At 40.8% G+C, this 27,977-nt stretch overlaps 1 protein-coding gene across 2 annotated transcripts in view; it reads right to left on the bottom strand.

Moving 5' to 3' along the window:
* EML5 (EMAP like 5) overlaps nt 1-27,977 on the bottom strand; it is a 169,679-nt gene that overhangs the window by 40,528 nt on the left and 101,174 nt on the right. Inside the window, exons 22-30 of one of the 2 annotated variants that reach the window (XM_055131814.1) lie at nt 23,518-23,670; nt 20,736-20,867; nt 18,070-18,158; nt 16,864-17,040; nt 12,737-12,938; nt 11,737-11,863; nt 8,524-8,538; nt 4,423-4,431; nt 1,522-1,600 (exon numbers count right to left, since the gene is read on the bottom strand). In XM_055131814.1, the coding sequence (XP_054987789.1) occupies nt 1,522-1,600; nt 4,423-4,431; nt 8,524-8,538; nt 11,737-11,863; nt 12,737-12,938; nt 16,864-17,040; nt 18,070-18,158; nt 20,736-20,867; nt 23,518-23,670 (983 nt within the window). Of the gene's footprint in view, nt 1-1,521; nt 1,601-4,422; nt 4,432-8,523; nt 8,539-11,736; nt 11,864-12,736; nt 12,939-16,863; nt 17,041-18,069; nt 18,159-20,735; nt 20,868-23,517; nt 23,671-27,977 lie in introns of those variants that run through there. The other variant, XR_008629256.1, reaches the window with a different exon arrangement.

Here is a 27,977-nt window from a genome sequence, read left to right as displayed (position 1 = left end):
TTCAGAAATTACTGCTGGCAGTGCACAGGGAGGATCGCATGGGATGCTGAAGATCAAATCCAGGTCAGTCACATGCAAGGCAAGTGCTCCCCTCTCCAGGAAAACTTTTTTTTTCTACTTTTTGGATTACTCCTGGCTCTGCACTCAGGAATTACCCCTGGTGGTGCTCAGGGGACCACATGGGATGCTGGGTATCGAACCTGGGTTGGTCTTGTGCAAGGCAAACGCATACCCGCTGTGCTATTGCTCCAGCCCCAGAGAAAAACTTTTTTAAAAAATTAAGCAAAATAGCCGGATTATCTCACCAACGGCTATGATCCAGAGACTCATTGTCTTTCTCTCTTGGAAGAGAGCATGAAATGACACATGCCATAGCCATGCTGACGGACTCGAGCTAGCCTGTTTCAATTGGGGTACCACGGAGGTGGGGGTGGGTGGGAGTGAGCAGGAAGCCCCTCCCTGCTCAAAGGGACCCAGCCCTGGCAACCGAAAACTTCCAGAACTCAACTGCCTCCATGCTCATGGCTACTCTCCACATGCTCCGGCCGAGACTCACCCACAAGTGAACTTTCTTCTGGAACACATGGCGGCAATGTCTCCCACCACTAATATTCCAAGAGTAGAGCACCATATTTGGTGGGGCTTAAAGTAGAAGGCCACCAATTTTAGAGGGAAATATATTTTTACAGATATATATATACACACACATACATATATATGTATATATATATATATATATATATATATATATATATACCTCCTTGTCACTGTCATCCCTTTGTCCATCGATTTGCTCAAGTGGGCACCAGTAACGTCTCCATTGTGAAACTTGTTGCTACTGTTTTTTGGCATATCAAATACGCCACAGGGAGCTTGCCAGGCTCTGCCATGCGGGCAAGATACTCTTGGTAGCTTGCCGGGCTCTCTAAGAGGGCAGAGGAATTGAACCCGGGTTGGCCACGTGCAAGGCAAATGCCTTACCCACTGTGCTATCACTCCAGCCTCAATCTTCAATAATATGTTAGTAATCTCTTATAGAAGGGCTTAATGGGCCTTGGATGAAATACAACAATCTTCACATACTTTCCTATAAGGAACCTTTTTTGGATCATTTGAATCACTGTCAGTGGTTTATTCTAAACAAATAATACAAAATAAATTATTTTGGTTCTGCTTTGGGGCAGGAGTTGGGGTTCGGGATGGAAACAAACTCTGTGGTGGGAAGGTGTAATGGTGGTGGGATTGGTGTTAGAATATTAAACATAATCAAATACTGTGAAGTACTTTATGGAAATAAAAATTAAAAAATTAAGCAAAAAAATTGAACAGAGCATGCCAGCCCAAAACTCAGACTTTACCATTTTTATACCCCCCCATTAAATAGTTATTTAATTGACCATTAAATAGTTATTTTCATAAAACCATTAACAAGCTAGATGTCTAACAATAAAAGGAAATGCAAATCAATTCTGAAAGCCACTGAAAGCGCATGCTAGCACTGGGGAGCGGGTCTTTCCTCACCTCGATGGGTCGCTTTTTCTTGCCAACATTATTTGTCTGGAGTTTCTCAGGCTGCGGCGGGGCCCTGCTCACAGGGGGCCTGAAACAGGGAAGTGGGATGAGGAAAGGGACTGTGACCAGATATGCTTCCCCTGAATGTCCCCACGGCCCTCCCGAGACAGGTCCTGACACGTCTTCATGGAAACCAGCCTACCCCGAGTCCCTCACTAGACTATACCCACTGCGTACTGGTGTCTTCTAAAGCAGGCAGTGAAAAGAAAATCTTGAACTTCACTTTATTCTGCTTTCAATTTTTTTACTTATATGTTTCAGTATAATGCACAAGCATCAATTGTGTATAAACACACATACAGTTGTTTGTAAACCACAACATTTGATAGGATGTACCATCAACAAAGTTTTGGATTAATGTTCTGGATATCTTGCACAAGGCATATTTTTCAATACCATATTTTTGGATTTTGAAAATATTTCTGTGAACTGTTCTGGGGATGGGGAAGGAGGTCACTTCTGATGGTCTCTTGCAGTGTTAGACAGTTTATCGGGGATTTCAGCAAGTGAAGCATGCACGCCAGTTCTTTAAGGTATCTCCTCAATCCTCTGGGAACTTTAATTCGGGGGCCATATCCAGCAATACTCAAGGCTTACTACTGGTCTGTGCTCAGACATCACTCTTGGTGGTACTCAGGGAACCATATGGGGTACTGGGGATCAAACTTGAGTCGGCCACATGCAAGGCAAATGTCCAACCCATTGTACTATCTCTCCAGGCCTCTCTCTGAGCTTTATACACTGCTGGCAATATAAATCATGTCTAAGTTCAAATTTGTGTTTATTACCTGTTCTTCCATGCCTTTACCTTTGCTTAGGTCTCTAGTGTTTCAAGGAATCACAATCACTTGCGTTTGACAGTCACAAAACATTGAAAACCATGTAATACTCTGTGTAAAGGTATTTACTATTACTACTACCTCCAATTCTTCCTGTTCCTTTCTTCTATTTACTAGACATCTATCAATCTTAATTACAGAGCAGCTCTCAAGAGGTGCATTGGTGGAGGGATGGGTGTTTGATCATTGTGAGATTATAACCCAAACATGAAAGTTTGTAACTATCTCACAGTGATTGAATAAAATTTAAAAAATTAGAAAAAAAGGATCTCTTCTCTTTTTTCATTAGTAATCAATGCTCTATTAGGTGCAGAGTTCCTTACCTGAGTAATATAAATATGGGAGCTCTTCAACAAAGCCCACTGTTCAATTTTTAAAGATCTGCATGGGTCCGGGGAGACAGTTTAGGGGTTAGGGTGAATGCATCACATGGAACTGACTGGGGTCAAGTCCCAGACTTATGGACTTCTGAACACTTCTGAGTGTAGCCCTGGGCATCCCTGAGCATCCTCAGGTGGTCACGGTGGTCCTTGACACCACAGGGCCCAAGTAGCACTGATCTGCAGGCTGGGGTTGGCCAATCATTGTTTGGAATGGCTTCTGGGCTCATGAGGAACTTTGAAACTTCCAAAATGAACCCCACACCATCCAAACCCACAGGGAAATAGGGGAGTAGCTCAAAGAACCAGAGCACAGAGCTGGAGTAGCTCCCCCAGCACTACTGGGTATGGCTCAAAAAACAAAAAGACAGGGGTCAGAGAGAGATTTCAACAGGCTGGAGTGAATGCTTTGCATGCAGGAGGCATGGATTCGATCCCCAGCACTGCATGGTCTCCCCAGTACTGCTGCAAGTTGCTCCGAGCACTATGCTTGGAGAAGCTCCTGAGCATGGCTAGGTGTGGCCCAAACACTCCCCCATTTTTAAGATGTTGGGTGAGGGCTGTAATGCATGCTTTGCATGCAAGTGACCTAGCTTGATCACTTAAATGCATGATCTCCTGAACACTCCTGGAGTCACCCCCACCCGAAAACCAAGCAAACCATCACCACCACCAACAAGCAGCAACAACAAAAATCCCACATGGAATGGACACTGGCTCTACCTCCATATGAAGATTTTTTCCAAAGATCAAAAACAGAACTACCATATGTATCAGTTTTATTCCTAAGTTTCTATCCAAGGAACACAAAAACACTTATTCACAAAAGGATGCATGAATGTCTACATTCACTTATGTTTAGTGTTATTTATAACAGAATATGAGGACAACTCACATGCTCTATGACAGGTAAGTGGATAAAAAGTTGAGGTATGAAGAGAGCAAGAGAACAGGCAGTGTCCAATAGAAACAAATTCTTAGAATCTGTTATAGAATTGAGGTGTCTTGGCGCGGGGAGAGTGGGTTGAAAGGGTCTAAATGCAGTGGTCTTCAACCACAGGCTGAGCTGGTCCACAGGTGTAGAAATGTTAAAGGATGCTGGGCTAAAGGACCACAGTGGAGGGATATGGGGATTTTAGTGAGTGTGGCATGATAACATTTTACCACTATATTAAAAATTACACTCTTGTAATGGGTGTAGTGGTACTTTAATGGGACTCAAAAATAATTTTTAAATAGGTAATATTAATAAAGGAGAAAATAGTAATAGTAATAGTCTAATGGTTTCTACTAGATTTGTCCCTCTTAGTCACAATTATCATTTACATAACAATAAATAAAATGCTACCCTTATTATTTTCAAAACTCTCCACTATTTTTATCACAGATAATCATTATCAATTTTATTAATCTGAATATTGAAGCCAAGTCAATCATGTGTTAACCCCCACCTTCAAATGTCAAGTTAATATCTAATGTGTAATATAACAATATTATAAGATGTGATATAACTTTATCATGATATAACTTTCTCTGTGGGAAAAATCTTAACTCATAAATAAACCCATAACATTAGAAATGACACAAAGGCAAAACAAGGACTCGTAAAACAAGCAAAGACAGAAGATTACCTGGAACCTCTTTTTGGAAGCATATTAAAAAATGGGAAAAGATTATAAAATAAGTTTGAAGTTAAAACACAAGTAAAATGTTTCTGCAACAATACAGTTTTACAAATTCAATGCAGATAAGGCAGTATTTCATGCAAAAGAGGCACTGTTTTATGATTTCTCTGATATGTGGGACTTAAAGGTACACAGCAAGGTAGCAACAAAGGTCAAAGACAACATAATGTGAGAACTGATCCACCCAACTGAGTTGAGCTGGAGGGTTGGGAGGGAGAGGTCTTGGGATGGCTGGAAGAAGGAGGAGTACACAGTGATGGGTATGGTGTTAGAATTATGTGCCCAAGAAACCATTATTAATAGCATTGTAAACCACTGAATCACAAACAATTTTAAGTGCATTGCTTTACTGTGCCTACAAAAAGATTTAATTCACTTCATTAAAGGCAGGGAAGTCAGAAGAAGGTTGACAAAGAACATTAAGTGAGAATTCAATGTGTTCTGTGCATTGCAAACATTAAAGACTGCCATTTAAATTTTTCTATAATGAAATCTGAATTCTCAACAAAATATTAAAATATACCTTTGTTCTTAAGGAATCACAGAAAATATTAACTCACTTAAAAGTTTGGTGGCATTGGAGTTGCTATTAAATAAACAGCAGGCTCCAGTGCATGCTTTGGAAGTGGAAGGCCTGAGTCCTGTCACAAGCACTGCTGGGCATGACCCTGACACAGTCAAGAACAGTCCCCAGGCCCTGTGAGGGATGGTCCTTCCTCCAAAAACAACCAACAAAACAGAGGAAACTAGGTCCTTCCTAACAGGACTGAGCGAATTTTTCAGACAGCCAGTTCAGCTACGCAGGCAGCCAGCACATCACTCAGGCTTATGATGGCCTGAGGGCTCTGCTACTAAGGGAGGGCCTTAAAAAGAACAGAAGTCCCCTAACATAATGCACTAAAGGGAACCAGAAGGCACTATGGAAGTCAGTTCATCTTTTCTCCTACTGAAGTAGGAATCTTATTTATATGTTAGAGCATCTCTTTGTAGCACTGATGACTGAACAAATGCTACCTGAATCACAGAGGACATTTCCACATAGAATTCACTAGCACCCAAGTGATAGAGTACAGAGAGATAGTACGGTGGGTAGGGGGTTTGGCTGGCACATAGCCAGCCTGGGATTCAATTTCAGCATCCCATAAGCTTCCCTAGGCCTGCCAGGAGTGATCCCAAGAGTAGACAGCAAGTGTAAGAGAATAAGTGCGGAGCTTTGCCAGGTGTGGTCCTGAAACCAAACCAAACTGAACAAACAAAAACAATTCCCAGTCCCCAAGACAGCAATTTTATCTCCATTTAGTTTTCTTGTTTTTGTGATTCCCAGAGAAATTATTCTCTATGTAAATTGACCTCCTCAATCTTCTTTACTCTTTGCTTCCTTCTAGACTCCTGTAAACAGCCAATATTCCCTTAAAATGCAGAGATCTGTTCTGAATAAGCTAATACTCCAGCTCAAAGGCTAGATCTGATGGTTTTGTTTCTATTAAGATAGTGTGAGAGTATATATGCCTTTCAAAAAGTTATGTCACATTCCAAAGTTACATCTTTGGGGACTGGAGCAATAGCACAGCAGGAAGGGTGTTTGCCTTGCACGCAGCCAACCTGGGTTCGGTTCCTAGCATCCCATATTGTCCCCCGAGCACCCCCAGGAGTAATTCCTGAGTGCAGAGTCAGGACTAACCCCTGTGCATCATCGGGTGTGACCCCAAAAGCAAAAACAAACAACAACAACAACAACAACAACAAAAACTTACATCTTTGCATTTCTGACCCTTTGCTAGGAACAGATCATGGGTTCTGCTGTGCCTAGTACATGTTTCTTCACAATCTGGTCTCAGATTCCTTTGTTCATCCTAATCTCCCAGCATTTTCCTAATGGCAACTTCCATTTTGTTCTGGTTTGGGGGGACCACACCTAGTGGTGTTTAGGGCTTACTCTTAGGCCTATACTCAGGGATCATTCCTGGCAGGGCTCAGAGGACAATGTGGGGTGCTGGGGAGGAACCTGGGTCATCTGGGGTCAGGACAAGCGCTCTACCCACTGTACTATATCTCCAGCCTCACTAGTGGTACCTTTTAAAAGCTTCTAAGACAGATCAACCTTTTCACATTATACTATTCAGAAACCGAAGCCCTTGTCATTTCACTAAAAATATTTATAAAGTAACCCCAGAGTACTTTCTTGAACATATTACACATTATCATTTGCTTATACAATGTACTTAAATGAATGAAAATATTAAGCATGCATTAAATGAACCTAAGAGTTTTACAAATTGAATTCTTTTTTTTAAATTTTGACTGAAAACTTATTGGATTTTATAATTGATTATACAGACATATACACACATAATTAAACCCAAAAATGTTGATCCAGAGAGATAATATAGGGTATAAGACACATATCTGTTTTTTATGTGGCTAAATCCAATTCAATTCTTCACACTGACTGTGGTCACCTGAATATCACAGTATCACTAGAAGTGACCCCTGAGCATATAACCAGAAGTTGTCCCTTTAGTACAGAGCCAAGACTAGTACTTGAGCACTACAGAGTGTGTCTCCCCCTCATAAAAGAACTTCTTGAAGAAATATTACATGAAAAATTCTAGTCTTTAAATTCTACATATTAAATATATTATTGTATTTGGGTATGCTAGTAAGTCTTTTGTTCCTTCTTTTTCTTTTTCTCAAATTAATTTATTTTTTATTAGTGAATCACCATGAGTTACAGTTACAAACTTATGAACTTTCATGTTTGCGTTTTGTTTATATCCATCCATCAGTGCCCTGTCCCCTCCACCAATGTTCCCAGTATCCCTCCCACCCTCCCACCCCACCCCACCTCTGTGGCAAGGCATTCCCTTTTGTTCTTTCTCTCCTTTTGGGTGTTGTAGTTTGCAACAGAGGCACTGCGTGGCCATCGTGTTTGATCTATATTCTATTTTCAGTGCACATCTCCCATCCCATGCGGGTCCTCAAACCACACTTTACCTGGTGTTCCCTTCTCTATGCGAGCTGCCCCTTCCTCCAGAGTGTGAGGCCAGCTTCCAAGCCTTGGAGCCAATCTCCTGGTACTGATCTCTACTATTCCTGGGTGTTAGTCTCCCATTCTGTTACTTTATTTTATATTCCACAGATGAGTGCAATCTTTCTATGTCTGTCTCTCTCTTTCTGACGCATTTCACTTTCCATGATACTTTCCATGTTGATCCACTTATATGCAAAGGTCATGACTTTCATCTTTTCTAACAGCTGCATAGTATTCCATTGTGTAGATGTACCAAAGTTTCTTTAACCAGTCATCTGTTCTCGGGCACTCGGGTTTTGTTTTCCAGATTCTGGCTATTGTAAACAGTGCTGCAATGAACATTCGAGTGCAGATGTCATTTCAACTGTACTTTTTTGCCTCTCTGGGATATATTCCCAGACGTGGTATTGCTGGGTCAAATGGGAGCTCAATTTCTAATTTTTTGAGAAGTGACCATACTGTTTTCCAAAAGAGCTGAACCAGTCGGCATTCCCACCAGCAGTGTAGTGAATTCTTTTTTTTAAACTGACAGTACATATTGTTAATTTATTTTCAAACCATTATCTGGTTTTTAGACCATGCTGGCAGTGCTCAGGCTTACTTCTGGCTCTATGCTCAGAGGTCATTCCTAGCCATGCTCAGGACCATATGTGATACCAAACCTGGGCGGGTCATGTGCAATGTCAGTGTTTTAATCCCTGTACTACCTGACCCCTAATTATTTGTTTTTTATAAACTTCCAAAACTTAAGGAAAAACTAAAATGAGTATAGACGCTTGTGAAAAATCATGCATAAAACAAAATGACTATAAGTCACACACATAATACACATATAACAACTTGGTCACCGCATAACAACACACAAATACCAGAGAGATATATAGATATAGATATTTCCATATATATGTATCTCCAACTCTTTTGTAGAATTTTTTCCATTTTAGCTTCTTTTTCCTCAACAAATGCAGAATAAAGAGTAAATTTTGGAATTAAAAGTGTTTTTTAATGAAACTTACCTCACTACCCCCTGCCTTCAAAATGAAACAAGAGGGAAAAAGAAAACATATATGAAAATTTATCATCAACAAAGTATAGCATAAGTATACATGAAAACTGATTATCAATAATATTTTGTAGTTTATTAAGCAGAAGAAAGACATGTCATTAGAATTCTAAGAAAATACAAAAATGCCTTAATTTTGTTTTGTTTTGTTTTTTAGGTTACACACAGCAGTACTCAGAGTTCTACTTCTGACTCTGTGCTCAGGAGTCACTCCTGGTGGACTCAGGGGAACATATAGAGGGCTGGAGATCGAACCCAGGTCGGCTGCACACAAGGCAAGTGCTCCACCTGCTCTACTATCTCTCAGTCCCCCAAAATGCCTAAATTTTGTTGTACTGTTTTGGACAGTTTTTTTTTTTTGTTTTGGGTCACACCCGGCGATGCACAGGGGTTACTCCTGGCTCTTCACTCAGGAATTACCCCTGGTGGTGCTCAGGGGACCATATGGGATGCTGGGATTGGAACCGGGGTTGGCCGCATGCAAGGCAAACGCCCTACCCGCTGTGCTATCGCTCCAGCCCCATGTTTTGGAGAGTTTTATATAAAAAAACACTGGAAGTTTGACTGGCACATTAAAATAGACTTCACTACAAAATCTTACTAGAAAAAAACAGAATTAAAAAGAAGGTCTCCCAAAATACCAAAAAATAGTTCCGTCTTTTTTTCTCTTTGGTTTTTGGGCCACATGTGGTGGTGCTCAGGAGCTACTCCTGGCTCTATACTCAAGAGAACTTCTCATAGTGTTCAGGGCACAAATCTGGCCTCAAGCATGTCAAAGCAAGTGATCAGTTCCTTGAGCTTCAGCCCCTCAGTTAATTTGTCAACTGTCATAAGAAATATTTTTCTTCTAGGTACACAAGTTACTTAGTAAGTACTTGTTTTAACTATGTGTAAAATACATGGTAAGAATAGTTTTTTAAAATATGAAAACAGGGGTCAGAGGGATGGCCCTATGGGCTGGAGCACAAACCGTGCATGAGGGAGCCCCAGATTTATGTCCAGAATCACACCCAGAATTGCATGGCTCCTGACTAAGCACCATTGTCTGCTATTATCTGAGGTACACCCAGCAAGTTTTATTTTTTATTTATTTTTATTTTTTATTTTTTGCTTTTTGGGTCACACCTGGCAATGCAAAGGGTTACTCCTGGCTTTGCACTCAGGAATTACCCCTGGTCATGCTCAGGGGACCATATGGGATGCTGGGATTCGAACCCGGGTCGGCCGCATGCAAGGCAAACGCCCTACCCGCTGTGCTATCTCTCCAGCCCCACCCAGCAAGTTTTATACCTGCCAGAGGGCTCTGAAAGAAAAGCGACCCCCAACAAGATATCTAGAACTCTTGGGGGAACTTCAGGCTACTTAGTTCAGCAGCACCTCTAATTCTACGCTTCTTCGTTTCTTATCCTTCCAACTTTATACTTTTTCAGAATATTAATGCTATACCAACAAGTTCAAATCCCTCTACCAATGCTTTCTTATCATTTTATTTTTAAATTAAAAAATCATTTGGTGTTTGGGCCACTCTTGGCTGTGCTCAGAGATTACTCCTCGCTCTGCTCAGGGGTCACTCCTGGTGAGGCTCAGGGGACCATATGTGGTGCTGGGGATTGAACTCAGATTGTATACATGCGAGGCAAGAACCCTACCCACTTTACTATCATTTTGACTTGGGTCTTATTTAAAATAATCTAAATTCCACCCAATCCTAAATTCAGAACTTCCCTCACTAAAAATACATTTACCTGTATTTTCCATAAATCCTGTTTAGAATTCTCCTTTCATTTTAAACTTTATCTTCAAAAACTCTAACTTTTTGAGGCTGGAAATACAGTACCGCGGGCAGGGTGGATGCATGCAGCCCTGAGCTTGATTCCCAGCACACACATGGTTGCCCAAGCAGAGTTAGGAGTAGGCCCTGAGCACCACTGGGTGTGGCTCAAAAACTTAAAAAAAAAAAACCCTGGGGAAAATAAAAGAGGAGGAGGAGGAGGAGTATGAGAAGGAGGAGGAAGGAAAACCAAATCAACATCTCCCCCTAAAAAAACACCCCAAAGTTCAAAACATAATTTTCCTGGATGTTTATCCTTTATGAATTCTTCATACCATTTCCCTTCTGAAATCCATGCCACTCATTGTTCCAATCAATAGCTCTTTATTGTTTTTCATCTTACCTAATGATTTTTAAAACATCAGGTCACAATTTCTCTTCATTGTCAAGTCACCCAGATCAGAACCTTTATTAAAAAGTTCTCTCCATAAAACTGCAGTGCACAAGCACTCATTTTTGAATAGCTGATTCGACATAAAAAAAAGCTGTACTTGTGAAAGAACTTGAAATAATCTTCACTCTTGATTAAAGACATATATATAGAAAGATAGTTTCAAAATTTAATTATATCTTGGGACCAGAGCAATAGTACAGCAAATAGGGCACTTGCCTTGCATGTGGCCAATCAAGGTTCGATCCCCAGCATCCCATATGGTTCCCAGAGCACCATCAGGAGTGATTCCTGAGTGCAGAGTCAGGAGTAACCTCTGAGAAACACCTGGTGTGACCCTCAAACGAACAAAATTCAACCATTTCTCTCTCTCTCTCTAGTTTTTGGGCCACACCCCATGTGCTCAGGGCTTACTCCTGTGCTCAGTGACCAGATCTGACAGACTCGGAGACTTATATGGGGTGTCAGAGATTGAACCTGCCTCCTAAATTAGAGTCAACTTTTATTATCTCCTATAATTACAGTGGATACATTAATAAAAGTTAGCAAAAGAGATTCAATTAATTATATAACATCATTCCCTAAACGACTAGCAAAAAACCCAAGTATCACCACCAAAAAGTTATTTTAGAAACCTATTTCAGAAGCAAAATGCAAAAAGTCCACCATTACTGAATTTTTGCAAAATTTTTTTTTGTTAAACCAAAAATTCCCAGATACATTTGCCTACAACCCCTTTTCTGGGAAAAAAAGATTGGAGTGAGTGCCCTTCCTGGAAATCTACTTTCTCTAGGCAAACAGACACTCAATCCCCGTGGCTCATTCCAGCACCCCTCCTCCCCAAGGCTTAGTATCTCCTACTTTTGGAAACACTGTGTTGAACAATAAATTCAATTTTAAATACAAATATCACTTTATTCATCTATTTTAAATTTGAAAGTTACCTCTCATCACTTGAGGGTTCTTTTTGTTGCAAATGAGGTTTGATTCCAAACATTGGGCGAATATTTGTTGATAAGGCTCTGATTGTATAAATGATTTCATTTTCCCTTGTAACATCACTGTCATAGCCTACCATCAAAATATAAGAATTATAAAAATTATTCTACAGGTTTAATGGAGGAACTTAATTATGATCCAATAAAGTGCCTACAAGAATGTCCAACAATATAAAAGAAGTTAAATTTTTAAGATGTTAAAGAAATTAAATTTTTAAAGGATGAGATAATGTACAATCAGTAAAAATGATGTGGGAGCATATTTAAGGATATGGAACAATATTTTCAAAGTATTTCTATGTAATATAAGTAGATTATTAAAATCACTTAAATGTTTTATATATTTTGTTAAAAAACAGTGCATAAAAATGCACATGTCCATATAGATTATTTCAAAATTTTAATAGAAGTTAACTTCTCTGTGCTTCCATGAGAGCTGATAAATACTTTTTGTTGCAAAATTTATTTTCTAATTTTTCCAAAACTTACTAGCATACTGGGGAAAGTGAAAATTATTGAACACAGAAGTTTCAGTATTACAAAATATATTTCAACAGTACTCATTTAAAGTGTGATGATAAAAACTAAATATGATTATGCCACATTTGTAGATTAAGAATGTATGCCATCAGGATATGCTAGTTTGGGCTGGAGTGATACAGCAGGTAAAGCGTTTGCCTTGTAAGTGGCAGACCTAGGTTCAATTCCCAGCATCCCATATGGTCTCCCAAGCACCAGTAGGAGTAATTCCTGAGTGCAGAGCCAAGAGTAACTCCTGAGCATTGCTGGGTGTGACCCAAAAAGAAAAAAAAGAATATGCTAGTTTGTTGTTCTTTAGTCATAAAGTCAGTTTCGGTGTTAAACACACCAAAAAAGACAATCACAATTATTAGTTGCCGAACATCTGCAGTTTCAGTTAATTGTATTAATTTCGTCTTTGACATACCTCCATCTTCTTCAGAATCTATATCGGATTCTTCACTATCACAAGACCTTTTTTCTCGATAGCCCTCTATTTCATTTGTCCAAACCATCAAAGACATATCTGTGCCTCCTAAGGTAACCAGCATGCTGTCATCGTAAGTCCAGCGAACATTTGTGACATGTGTGCTGTGGGCCACATACCTCTTAAACTTCCCAAATTTTCCCTAGAGATGAAAAAAATTTAGACAGAATTCTGAGAATTCTATTCCTGGTAAAATTTCAGTTATAATCTTGGACTTCTTTAAAATGTGATTGGAAATTAATCAACACAAAGGTATCTTGGGGAAAATAAGACTGACACTCACTAGAACCAAAAAAAAGAAATTAATGATGACCTAATGAGGATGGGAAAAAATGAATACTTTCATGTATTACTATTACCATGGCGTAAGTTTTCTGGAAACCAACTTGGCATTTTGCATTAAAAGCATAGGGTTTAGAGAGATAGTACAGTGGGCAGGGCACTTGGCTTGCATGCAGTGAACCCGGATTTAATTCCGGGCACCCCACCAGGAGTGACTTGCTGAATTCAGAATCAAAAGTAAGTCCTGAGTACCAACCACTGGTATGCACCACCCCGCTCCTGCCCCAGGACAAAAGTTCTTTTTCTTTTTTTTCTTTTTCTTTTCTTTTTTTTTTGCTTTTTGGGTCACACCTGGTGATGCACAGAGGTTATTCCTGGCTCTTCACTCAGGAATTACTCCTGGCAGTGCTCAGGGGACCATATGGGATGCTGGGATTCGAACCCGGATTGGCCGCATGCAAGGCAAAAGCCCTACCTGCTGTGCTATTGCTCGAGCCCCTAAAATGTTCTAACTTTTAACTCACCAATCCCACTTCAAAGTATGCTAAGAAAATGCTATGTGTGCAAGAAGAAAAATTACCACAGTATTTACATATAGTAATCACTTTATCACTGTCACTGTCATCCCATTGCTCATGGATTTGCTCGAACAGGCACCAGTAACGTCTCCATTGTGAGACTTCGTGTTACTGTTTTTGTTTTGAATATGCCACGGGTAGCTTTCCAGGCTCTGCCGTGCGGGCAATATACTCTCAGTAGCTTGTTGGGCTCTCCGAGCGGGACGGAGGAATTGAACCTGTGTCGGCCACGTGCAAGGCAAATGTCCTACCCACTGTGTTATTGCTCCAGTCCACATATAGCAATGAAAAGCTTAAATGTTCAAAAGGATAGTAATTAGTATGATATCTGTGGAATAGTGGAATAGCACGTCTATTGAAACAATGGCTATGCAGACTGTTTGTTGGAAACAGACACAACTGAGGAAGTCAGAACAAAAATATCTATGGACAAGATAGTTATATTAACAAAATAGCACTCTATTACTCTAGTAATGATTTAAAGTCTCACAAGGGCCAGGAACATTGCTCCATGTTGGAAGCCTGCCTCATGAGCTGGGGAGAAGGCAGCTGTGATAGAGAAGGGATCAGTAAGTCAATGATGGTGGGAGGGATTGTTCGGGATGGAGATGTGTGGTCAAAGTAGATAAAGGATCAAATGTGATAGCCTCTTAGTATCTATTGCAACCCATAATGCCCAAAAGTAGAGAGAGAGTATGAGGGAAATTGTCCATCACAGAGGCAGGGGGAAAGCCTGGCAAGCTAACTGAAAAGTATCGTGCCCGCACGGCAGAGCCTGGCAAGCTCCCCGTGGAGTATTGGATATGCCAAAACCAGTAACAATAAGTCTCACAATGAGAGACGTTACTGGTGCCCGCTCAAACAAATCGAAGAGCAACGGGATGACAGTGACAGTGACAGAGGCAGGGGGAGGGTTGGAAAGGGGGGTGGGGATGCTGGGGACATTGATGGTTAAAAACGTGCTCTGGCGGAGGGATGTGTGTTCGAAAATGGTATGACTGAAACTCAAACATGAAAGTTCTGTAACTGTATTTCAGGGTGATTCAATAAAAAAATATAAACACAAAAAAATAAGATTTAAAGTCTCTATATTATCAGCCTTAAAAATTTTGTCAGCCTTTAAATGTCCATTTAAAGCTTTGTCACTTTGGTCTGCAACAGACTCAAGTGACTTGGTAATGCTAATTGTTTGATTTTTTAAATACTGTCCATATCTACAATCTAGGCTTTTTGACATCTAAAAGAAAAATATATCCCAATGTATACTGATTATAAATACTGATGAATTTAAAGATACTCAGATGGTATAATAAAACAGAACTATAATACAGTGGGTACAACTGACTCAGGTACCACATATAGTCCTCTAAGCCCCACCATGAGTGATCGCTGAACAGAGAGCCAGGAGTAAACCCTGGACACAGGTGGGTGTGCCCTGCCTCCCGCCCCCCCCCCAAAAAAAAAAGATATTCATGTGGGTACATCTCAAAAGGTTCTGAATTAGGAATCTACAGAATATTTTCTTGGGAATAAATTCTCTATAAGGATTTTTATCATGTTAACACTTTTTTTAGGGGGGTGTTGCCAGGGATCAAACAACCCCCACCCCGGGTTTGCCAGGGAGCCTCACACAGGCACAGCAAGTGCCCTACTACTGAGCTACACCCACAGCCCAATATAAGAATTTTAAAACTTTATTTATTTAAATGCTGATCTTAAACTATTCATTAGTTGAAAGACTTTTAAGACCAATAAATGTCTGAATATTTGGTTATAAATTTATTTTGTTGAAATATTGTATGCAATCAAAGTGAAAGTAAAGTGAAATTTATTAGTTACACAGGCGGGGAGGCTAAGGGTGGGGGGGGCTAGGGGCGTGGGGGGGTTAGGGGTGTGGGGGGGCGGGGTGGAGCTATACTGGGATTCTTGGTGGTGGAATATGAGCACTGGTGAAGGGATGGGTATTCGAGCATTGTATAACTGAGATTTAAACCTGAAAACTTTGTAACTTTCCACATGGTGACTCAATAAAAAATTTAAAAAAAATTTATTTTGTGCAAAGTGAAGGTCTAATCTTTTCCAGTAGTTTGAGCAGATGAAAGCTATATGAGAACTGAGCAGCGCAGAGCACCATGGGCTACTCCGAGGACTTTGCAGTTAGGTTGAAGCAAAACAATAGCTTCATCATTTCAAATCAGTGTGCTTTGATTTTATAGGCATAGTATTCATGGGCAGTGGCAGTGACAGTATGCATGGTATATATATTTAGAACATCCAAAGTTTAAATATAGAAATGTAATTTATATTAACAGGTAAAGGTTACTGGTTTAATCGTGAGAATACTAATTTAAGTTAGTATTAGAGATGAGAAAAAGATTTTACTCAAAAATATATTTACATTTGTCAAATATATTTACATTCTTATATTGGGCTGTGGGTATAGAGTAGTAGAGTACTTGCCTTGCCCGTGTGAGGCTCAGGATTTGATCCCTGGCAAACTCTGTGGCCCCACCCCCCCCCGCCCCGCCCAGTTTGGCAACACGACCTTAAAAAAGGTGTTAACATGATAAAAATCCTTGTAGAGAATTTATTCCAAAGAAAATATTCTGTATAAATTGTTTAATATACAACCTAAAGAGACAGTTATATATATATATAATATATATATTTTTTGCTTTTTGGGTCACACCCAGCGATGCTCAGGGGTTACTCCTGGCTTTGCACTCAGGAATTACTCCTGGCAGTGCTTGGGGGACCATATGGGATGCCGGGGATTGAACCCAGGTCCGCCGCATGCAAGGCAAACGCCCTACCCGCTGTGCTATCGCTCCGGCCCCCAGAGTCATATATTATAATACTACTTCTACATTAGAATCGACAAATATGTTAATAGGATACATAATTCTGGTTTTCGAGGTGGTGGTTCGGTGTTTTAACCACGCCCAGCAGTACTCAGAGCTGACTCCTGGTTCTGTGCTCAGGGATCACTCCTGGCAGGGATCAGAGATTGAGCTAGAGTTGGCCACATGCAGGGCAAGTGCCATACCCATTCACTGTACTATAATTCAGGCCCCATGATTCTGAATTTTTCATAATGTAACCTTATGATTATGTAATTTTTAATAATAACAATGAAATGCTACGCAAAGGAATTACTTTAATTACTGAGTAACTATAATATTTAAGAGGTTAATGAAAAGTGCATACTTTAGCAGGATATCTAAACAATTTCACAAATCCCAAGTCATCTCCAGTAGCAAGGACTGTTTTGTCACTGGTGAGGCAAGAGGCAGTTACATCTGTGACTTCTCCAATTACTGGCCAGATCCCCTCACAGCACAAGCCAAGTACACTTGTCCATGATGCCCAACTAATTTTTTCCACCTATAAAGAAAAATGAATGCTGTAAGTTTATTTTATTTAAGTTGAACAATGAACTGAAATCTAATTTTTCTCCATGTCATTTTATGTGACATAAAACAAAACTTTAAACAAAACTGCTAAATTGTTACTTGTTTTAATTTTGTAGCTTAATTTTGTTCCTTGTAGAAAAATTTTCATGTGGTATTACTCAAGATGCTCTAATTACATGGTTACTGTGATCTAGATGCTGAACGTACAGAGATAGGTTATTTCTGCTCTTAGAATAACCAAAAAACTTATTTTTATCCTTCACATCTAAACATCTACTAACACATAAACATAATCATTAATCATTGTCAGAAACTAATATTGATCAGAAATCATTATTGAAAATTTACTTAAGTCTCTCTCCTTATTAAACCATTTTCATGCTAAATTTGTTTAGCCTCAGTCTTGGCATATCTTGATTTGCCAATAACCTCAGACAGGAAACGGAATACACTTTTTCTGTTATTCTCTTCCTATTCTGAGGCAGTCACAGCCAGCCTCAGGGGCCACTGCTGTAATGCCTGGGGAACCCTGTGGTGCTGAAAATGAAATTCAGGGCTCCTGCTGTGCTCCTAGCCTTTGAGTCTTCCCTCCCTCCTCCCTCTCCCCAACCAAGCCTCCTCCCCATTCCCCCCCCCTCAATAGAAGCTCATCATTCTCTTTAAACAGGAATTTGAAAACAGGTATTTAGGTGCATGCAGCTCAGATTTGAAAACTATGCAGTACTCCAATCTCTGGCTGTGTGCCTTTTATTTGTTATTGCACACTGACTGTCCTTACAACCAGACAAGGAAGGGCTTGATTCTGGCTTGATCTTTTTTAATACAGCAGCTCTTCCTTTGCCCATTTATGTGGTAAACTCATAAGCCATATAAACTCATAAAAAGAGTTTTTAAAATAATCTGAAGACAGGTTTCACATCAGATTAAGTAATGGAAGGCAGCATCAGTTTTCTAATCATTCTTAGTCACATCGGCATCAGAGGCCTCACTGTCTTCCTACCTCCACACTGGGGATGGTTTGTTTTTTCCCTCTAGGAGCTTCGAAGAATAATTGTTCTTTAGCACCAGTATTGACTTGTAGAAGCTTTCCTAAAAAGATATATACATGTAAAATATAAATACACATATAGTAAGATGTTTAACATTCACAGGGAAAATAAGTATAAATATAAGAGCAGTTTCTTCTGCAGTCAACTTATAAGAGCCTTTAATTTTTAACCACCATATAATTTATTAATAATTATATTTTTATATGTTCAGACATAAAAGCAATTTCTATTGTGCATGTAAAAGGACCTCAGATACAGATATATATTTTCTCTGTTTTTTGGGTTTCTGCTTTTTGGGTCACACCTGGTGGTGTTCAGGGCTTACTCCTGGCTCTGCACTCAAGAGCCACTCCTTGCAGAGTTGGGGGAATAATACGGGGTGCCAAGAATCATACAAATGTTTGGACTTTTAAAAAGTATTTTAGGGGCTGGAGCAATAGCACAGCGGGTAGGGCGTTTGTCTTGCATGTGGCCGACCCGGGTTCGATTCCCAGCATCCCATATGGTCCCCTGAGCATCGCCAGGAGTAATTCCTGAGTGCAGAGCCAGGAGTAACCCCTGTGCATCGCCAGGTGTGAACCAAAAAGCAAAAAAAAAAAAGTATTTTATTGTCTCCACCTGTGTCCTGTGCTGCCTTCCTGAGCTCTGGCACAAGTCTTTTCTTTCACCCACTCAGACTATCTGGGAAGAAATAGCTCATAGGTTTCTACTTCTTGAGAGTCAAAGAACTTAGGGGTCTGTAATATCCATAAACTTTGATTTTTTGTTTTGACCACAAGCAGCAGTACTAGGGACTTACTCCTATCTCTGTACTCAGGGATCACTCTTGGTGGTGTTTGGGGAACTACATGCAGATACAAGGATTGAACCAGAGTTGGCTGCATGCAAGGCAAAAAACTTAATCCTTGTATTCTTTCTCTGGCTCCATGTCTATTATAAGGCCACAGCTGGTAGTGCGCAGAGATTATTCAGGGGAGGGAGCTTGAAAATTACTCCTGGATGTAGGGGGACCATGAAGTAGGGATCATGTAGGGGGATGATGCCAGGCATCGAACACAGGCCTAGTGAAGCAAAGTATGTGCTCCAGCCCTTGAATTACCTCCCCATCCCAAGTTTGCCTGTGGTTTTGTCTGTGTTTGGGGCCACATCTGGAGATGACCAGTTATATGCAAGGCAAGCACCTTATCTCCTGTACACTTTCTCTTTTTGATGGGGAGCACTCCCGTTGATGCTGAGGGGTTACTCCTCAATCTGCACTCAGGAATTACTCCTGGGTGTGCTCAGGGGACCACATGGGATGCCAGGGATTGAACCCAGGTTGTCTGTGTACAAGACAAGCTCCTTATACACTGTACTATCTCTCTGGCCTCTCTTCATTTAATTTTTTTTCATTTTTAAATAACACTGCATACCCATAGGAACCACCACACAGAAGAAAAGCTCTTTGACAATAACTGACTCCTAATCATATTTCTCCATTATACTTTCCCCTCAAACCAAAAGTTACCAACATCTCATATCTCTGGGCTTTTTCTTTTTATTCCTTTTGTTGTTGTTGTTTTCTGGGTCACACCCAGCAGTGCTCAGAGGTTACTCCTGACTCTACACTCAGGAATTACTCCTGTAGTTGCTTTGGGGACCATATGGGATGCCAGGGATTGAGCCCAGGTAGGCCACATGCAAGGCAAATGGCCTACCTGCTGTGCTACCACTCCAGCTACTTGCTTTTTCTTTTATATCAGCTTAATCTGTTAACACTTTAAAATCTAATCTAGTGGGAAAAAAGTATTAACTGTATTTGGAAAAACTTTGATTTATAATATTAGATTTATACAGATTAGTATAAAAGACAAAAATCTCAAAAACTTTCCATTTAAAAGGCAAGAGAAGCAGGACAGGGGTTAAGATGTATGCCTTACATGCAGTCAGCCCCCAGAACATGCCATCATCTCCTGAGCACAGAGCAAGGAGTGAGACCCCTGAGCATTACCAGTTGTGGCCTAGAACCTCTCCTCCCAGCATACACCCCAAACTTAGCTTTTATTTTATTTTATTTAATTTTTGGTTTGGGGGTTAGACCACCTGCACTCAGGGATCTCTCCTAATGATGCTCAGAAAACCATCTATAATATTGGGATAAAACCCAGGTCAGCACGTGAAAGGCAAAACCTCTACCCACTATAATACCACTCTGGACCTGAAAGCTTAGCATTGAAATTACTTATTATTTATCTTATTAAACACTACCATATATCATGTATTTTGCTCATAAAATATTCTTTTTGTAGTTATACAATCATGACTATTTTTGTTTTGGGGCCACACCCAGCAGTGCTCAAGAATCATTCCTGGAAAGTTTGGGGGACCATATGGAATGTTGGGGATCGAATCTGGGTTAGCTGTGTGCAAGGTCAACACTCTACCTACTGGACTATAACTCTGGCCCCAATCATAACTGTTTTTTGAAATTTATTCTATTGATCCAGGTGTGCAACATGCAAGAAACAATATAATCCCTATACTATCTCTAGTCCAGAATTACTATTTTGTTTCCCTAAACTAGTCCCACTAAATCAAATAAATCTTTCATGAAGAAGTCAGTTGTTTAAATTCTTACCTTTAACATCCCAATCTATGTGGGTTATGTAACTGGTAGCACCTTTGCATATTCCTACTCGTTTACTACTCATCACGTTGTATATGTCTATGAAGCTATCATGGGATGCTACAGCAAGGTATTTTCCAGAACCTACAAGAGAAACATATTTGTTTGACACTTTCTGTAGGGAGATAGTTCCCAGAATCTATAACCTATGAACATATTGCTTGGCATATTCTATCTTTAGAAACAATTGTTTTGCAAGGCCCAGGATTAACTGAATTCAGGGTCTCAAATACGCAAGACATTGAGCTACAATTCCCTTTTCTCTCCTGTCCTAGAAATATTTTTTATACTTTAAAACCAGAGTTCATCTTCTTTTTTCTTTTTTGTGGTAGGGGGCTGAGGGATGTTCCCAAGCAATACTCAGAAAGTCCAGAGGTCCCTCCCAGAGACTCTCAGTGTCAAATGACAACCGATGTGTCAAACAACGAATGATAATAACATTAAAAATATATGTAATACAAGCAACAAAATGAAACATTAAAATACATTATTTCTAAAAATAATTATTTTAAAACCAGTATTTTAAATCATTTAAAAAATAATTCCTTTTTAGTGGGCCACACTTTGTAGTGCTCAGGGTTGACTCCTGACTCTGCTCAGGGATCACCCCTCGCAGGGCTAAGGGAACCATATGGGATACCTAGGATCAAACCTGGGTTGGCTGTGTGTAAGGCAAATGCCCTACATGTTGTACTAGCACTGCAGCCTCTGAAACATATTTTTGAGTATTGTAATGTAGTTCAATTGAAAGCAAATGTTCAACACTATATAACGTAGTTTTGGTACACTTTGCACTTAACAAAAACACCTCTAATATTAAGTGTGTGGTGGGGGAAGGAATTAAACCAATGGAAGTAAATTCTACCTTAGTTTTAGTAAAGTCTTATATTAAAGTAAATTTTGCCATAATAATGAATGAAAACTGAAGCAAAATCACTGTGACCTAAAAGCATTATGAAATAATAATGACAGATAAGTGGATCATGAAGATGTGGTATATATACACAATGGAATACTACACATGATTGAAGAAATGATGCAATTCTCAACAACATGGATGGAGCTGGAAGACATCATGTGAAGTGAAGTAGGCCAGAAGACAAAGGATAAACACAGAATGATATCACTTACACGTGGTATTTAGAGTAACTGGATGAGGGAATGCAGTAGTTTAAAGGGGGTGCCCATATAAACCTTCACCCCAGATTATAGGGAGAAGAAAGAAAGAAAGAAAGAAAGAAAGAAAGAAAGAAAGAAAGAAAGAAAGAAAGAAAGAAAGAAAGAAAAGAAAAGAAAGAAAAGAAAGAAAGAAAAGAAAGAAAGAAAAGAAAAGAAAGAGTGGAAGGGAAGTGGATAAGACAGATGAAAAGGAACGAGGTGGGTATGGGAAGACAGGCCAGGGGATTCAGATGTTAAGGAATGACAGGGCCAATTAGCCAAACCACAGGCAACAATACTGAAATCAAGAGACCCAATCTTTAGCAACTGAATTTCAGGAGGGCAGGCTGGAAGTGGGGGACATGGGAGGAAACCTGGGAACATTATTATGAGGAGCTTTTCACTAACATGTTCTTCCTAAGGGGAAAAGAATAACAGAAATTGACCTTGGTCCAAATGTAGACACACCAAACTGGTCTCAAGACAGTAATGATCAAGATGATCAATGGCTCCTGAATAGAGAGGATTCTGCGATTCAGGTGGACAGGACACCATTAGAACAAAAAGATCAAAAAAGAAAAAAAGGGTCTTGGGTTGGCTGGAAAGTACATGACTCAACAGGTCAAGCTGACCGGAGCAGCATGTAGTTTGCCAGGACTAGACAACTGGGTCTTTGAAATTTCCTCACAGTTTACATTCACACTCTAATTTGGCTTCTGTCTGGGACCAACACTTGTACAGTGGTGACCTGCTGTATGTTCCAATGACAGAGTTGTGATTACTGAGACTCAGGTTACTTGTGAAAACCTATGGCTACTTTCAAGGATTAAAAAGTCTCTTCATATTACAGTGGATAGATGGGAAAGTCACTGTGGAAATAAGATATTAGTGACTCATTTGACACATGGCTGCTTGTCATCAGTGCTAGAGCAGACTATTGTGTATGGTCAGATGGTGATTTGTCTCCAAGAGTTCATTGATGAAGTCATGATACAGTGCTCAGAGAAGATGTTATGAGGAAATGGTTTCATTCCTAAGAAGTAAACTAAAGCCCCCTTTAGAAAATATCAGACTCTCATGTTGGCCCTTTACAAAAACTTCCTTGGTTACAAAGAAAATTTGACAAAAATTAAGAAATATGTCATCAATAATGGGATATAAAAGTTCTTTCCATTTACTAAAAAAAGACCCAAACTAAAAAAAAAATACCCCCCCCAAAAAAAAATTAAAGAAGAAAGAGGTGGAGGCTTGGCTCATATTCCAATATTCCAGAAGCATTGCTGCATGTGGCCCAGAAACTAAAGAAGAATGAAAATAATCATCCAATCCCTTTTATGTTATAAATGAGAAACTGAAGCTCAGAGGAATAACTTTGGCCTTACATAGAAAACACAATTGGCACTCAGCCAATTATTTTGACCCTGATCCAAATACTAGGGCTTTTACTTCTTATTAAACTGACTCCTCCAGTTGAAAAAAATACAATTCAAAGATAAATATCTAATAAAATTTACAACACTAAAATATTTACTCACTTCCATGACCAAGTACAAATACAATTTCAGTGAAATCTTACCCGGTGAAAAACGAATATCTGAAATTATATCTTTTCTGTGATGGAAGGACACAAGATCCTCCAGAGTATCTGCATTTGCTATTAAGAAACTTCCATCATTAAGACCTACAGCTAAAGCTTTTCCATCGGGAGAAAAACAGCAGCATCTCCCACCTGTAAGACAAAAAGAATATATCAGACCATTTTATTTTTTAAAATATGCTTAAAGAACTTTTAATTTCAGAGGCTGGAGAGAGTACAAGAGGATGCCTGCCTTGCCTGTGGCTGACCCAGGTTCGATCCCCAGATTACTATATGGTCTCCCAACCCAATCGGGAGTGATCCCTGAGGGCAGGACCAGGAGTAAGCCCTGAGCACCACTGGTATGGCCTCAAACAATCAAAAAATTTAAAAAACCTTTAATTTCAAAGAAATTGGATTTTATTATACTCTACAATCTATAATAAAAAATAACTAAAGGATGCCAATCATAAAGTTTTTATTAATTGAGATCACAAGAGTGGAATTCTAAGTAATGAATTCCTTCTGAATTGAACAAAAACCAGTACTGGGGCAGAGAAATAGTATAGTGGGAAGTGCTTGCCTTGCATGTGGTCAACCTAGGCTTGGTCTCAAAATTCCTGCATGGTCCCCTAAGTACCGCAAGCAGTGATTCCTGAATGCAGAGCGAGGACTAAGCCCTGAGCATAGCCGGGTGTGGCCCACCACCCCAACCCTACACACACACACACTCTCTCTCTCTCTCTCTCTCTCTCTCTCTTATTTATTTTGAAATAAATGAAATGGATAAAAATATAATTGACATAAAAACCAATGACGGACACTGGGCTGGCCTCGGGCGCCTTAGGCTGGAGGGGCGACAGCCACAGCCGGGACACCACCCCCAGGTGCACTCGAGAGCCGGTGCACAGGGCCAAGGCGGGTAGCTCAGGGGGCGGGAAGCCGGGGAAGAGTCCTCAAGACAGGCCCCGAATATCCCACATGCACCTGGGGGGGATGACTGTCCCGATCCTCCTGGCAGAGAGCCACCGAGAGAGAGAGCATGTCAGTGGGTAGGGCATTTGCCTTGCTTCCGGCCGACCCGGGTTCGATTCCTCCGCCCCTCTCAGAGAGCCCGGCAAGCTAATGAGAGCATCCCACCCGCATGGCAGAGCCTGGCAAGCTCTCCATGGCGTAAATGATATGCCGAAAATAGTAACAAGTCTCACAATGGAGACGTTACTGGTGCCCACTCGAGCAAATCAATGAACAACGGGATGACAGTGCTAAAAATCAATGACATATAAAAATTTAGGGAGAGGAGGAGTTGGCACCATTTTTGTTTTTATCCAATAAATAAGAAATTAAAGAAGGGCATCTTTATAAAATTGCTTTCCCAATGAAAAGAATACAGGCTGAATAAACAGAGGGTCTTTTTGTTGGTGGATGGCCCAGGAACTTCGGCAGTGGGAGTAGTGAGAATCACACACATAGGGAAGTATGAAGACAACACCCTGAAATTACATATCTTAAACCAATAATCAACAAAAACATTAAAATTAAGACAAATCATTTAAAACATTAAAACAAAAAAATTAAAAAGAACAAAATTCAGCAAGAGACCTGGTTTGAATAAACATTCTCCAATACAGCCAAAATTTAAACATGGAATTTATTGAGGGTTGGTGGGCGGGGGCAGTTTGATCTTGAGCTTTATGTGCTCTGGTGGCCCCTGAGCACTGCTGGCCTGCTGTGGTGGCACCAGCATCACTGGGTGCTGGAGCAGTGCCCTCCAGGTGGGTCTTAGCTTTGACCTGCCCTGGCAGGTGGGCCAAGTGCCGCTATGAGCGGCTCCTGGGTCCTGTGAGCACTGTTTGTAGGCGCCTTCACATCATAAAAGAACACTGAACCCAACCTGTAATTATGTATGTTAAAATTTATTTATTTATTTATTTATTTATTTATTTGCTTTTTGGGTCACACCCAGCGATGCTCAGAGGTTACTCCTGGTTCTGCACTCAGGAATTACCCCTGGCAGCGCTCAGGGGACCCTATGGGATGCTGGGGATCGAACCCGGGTCGGCCGCGTGCAAGGCAAACGCCCTACCTGCTGTGCTATCGCGCCAGCCCCTGTATGTTAAAATTTAGAGTGTCAACTGAATTCATGAATTCACCAACTTTCCTATGTGAACATCAGGTGTTCATCAGAAAGGACAGAAACGTGGAATGGGAACATCTGGTTGAACTCACACATCCGAGGCCCTTAAATGTCTGTGTGACTCTGAGCCCAGCAACACTTGCACTCCCGGGTCAGAGAACAACCAGAGGCAGGTACCTCAAGAGGGGCTGCGTGACTTTCTGAAGAACCCTCACAACCACTCTGTCCCTGGTCTTTAACTTCAGACAATCTCAGTGTGCTCAGGGGCAGAAATTACTAAACATAAAAATTTCAGTTTGTAAAATGTATCCTTGCAAGGGCCAGAGCAACAGTAGAGTGGGTAGGGTGTTTGCCTTGCACATAGCCTGCCCAAGTTTGATCCCTTCATCCCATATGGTTCACCAAGCACTGCCAAAAGTGATTCCTGAGTGCAGAACCAGGAGTAACTCCTGAGCATTGTCCGGTATCACCCTCCCCCCAAAATGAACCATTGGGCTTACTATGTTCTAACACTGGGGGGCACACCTTCACACCCTAATATGTGTGTCAGTCTCACCTGTCACAATATATCTCTCATGGCATTTTTTTTTCCTTTTTGGGTCACATTCAGGGATACACAAGGGTTACTCCTGGCTCTGCACTCAGGAATTATTCCTGGGGGTGCTCGGGGGACCATATGGGATGCTGGGAATTGAATCAGGTCGGTTGTGTGCAAGGCAAACGCCCTACCCACTGTGCTATGGCTCCAGCCCTCTCATGACATGTGTTTATCCAGCACAGCAATTTGTGCCTTTTTCTGTGTTCCTGGTTTTAAATATGTGATTCCAACTTTTCACTATGAATCTTTAATACCTGGTAGTATAGGAAAGTAGCTGACTTATCTAGTTTCCAGTAACCAAGAATCTAGTTTCCTCCCTGGTGGGATGACTTGCTGGGGTCTCAGAGAACTGAGTATCCTCTCCCAAATCTGGCCCTCCCCCATTTAGCCTGAAATCTGCACCATAGTGGCTCCAAAATTCTTTGCATTGCGTAAGTCATATGGTAGCTTTACCCTCTAGCCCCCTATTCCATGATCAACACCAGCACCTACCTTCAAAAAAGAAACTGGTACATCTACACAATGAAAGACTACACGGCTATTAGAAAAAATGAGGTCATGACAGTTGTCTACAAAGGGTGGACCTGGAGAGTAGTATGCTGAGTGAAATGAGTCAGAAGAAGAGGGACAGATACAGAATGACTGCATTCATTTGTGGGATTAAAAAACAAAAGCCACGCCCTCCGCCCAGATAAATCCGGAGCCGCTGAGCGCGAATCGGACCCTCTGCGCCTAAAGACTTTGATTCCAGAGATGTAACACATTCGGGCATCCAGCGCAGCATCCGATAGCAATGCACTGGGACTGCGAACTGGGCTACAACTCTGTGCTGCCGGGGGTGGAGTTTTTTCCTCCCCACCCTGTCTTCCTGCACGGAAAGCAGCGGCCTGGCGGCACCCACGTGGCAGGCGCCATCTTCTGTGACTCCAAACCCACAGGTATTCGGTTTTTACTTTTGGGGCTCCCAGGAACTCATGGGAAGGGGGCGTAACCGGCATGCCCTCGGCCCAGATAAATCTGGAGCCACTGAGCGCGAATCGCCTAAAGACTTTGAATTCAGAGACTTCTTACAGCAATCACTGGGACTGTGAGCTGGGCTATGTAATTTCTGGCAGAATTTTCCTTGGACTTTATACAGAAATCCAAAACCACGCGGACTTAACATTTATAATTGTCAGCAATGTTAAACGGTTCCTTTTGAACAGGTCTGACTTGGGTGGGAAACTCCAAATAATAACAGTAAGTTTTTGTTGAAATTTTGAAGGTTTTTAACGTAGCAGCCACCTCTCTGGACTGTGAACTAAGCAAAGGCCCCACGCTGGCCGATGCGGCGTGGCGTACACCATACTATGAGGTGCAGGAAGGGGGATGAGGGGGAAAAAGAAAAAAAAGGGAAAAGGAAAAAGGAAGAGAGAGAGAGAGAGAGAGAGAGAGAGAGAGAGAGAGAGAGAGAGAGAGAGAGAGAGAAAGAGTTATGTACTTGTAGCAGTGGGGCTACAAATCTCTTCATTTCCAGCAATGAAAAACTAATTATCAAATGCAGTAGGTCTGTCTCTCTTGGTTGGAAACTCCAACAACTATAGTGAGTTTTGTGTTGAATTATGGAATGTAATCAAGGTAAAGAAAAAATGAAGTGAAATTCATTAGTTATACAGTAGAAGGTAGGGGGTGGGGGTGGGGGGTATACTGGGGTTTCTGGTGGTGGAATATGGGCACTGGTGAAGG

The sequence above is a fragment of the Sorex araneus genome, chromosome 3, assembly GCF_027595985.1.
Source record: "Sorex araneus isolate mSorAra2 chromosome 3, mSorAra2.pri, whole genome shotgun sequence".
NCBI lineage: Eukaryota > Metazoa > Chordata > Mammalia > Eulipotyphla > Soricidae > Sorex > Sorex araneus.
The sequence above is the reverse complement of the archived record's forward strand: the minus strand, read 5'-3'. Positions and strand labels throughout refer to the sequence as shown.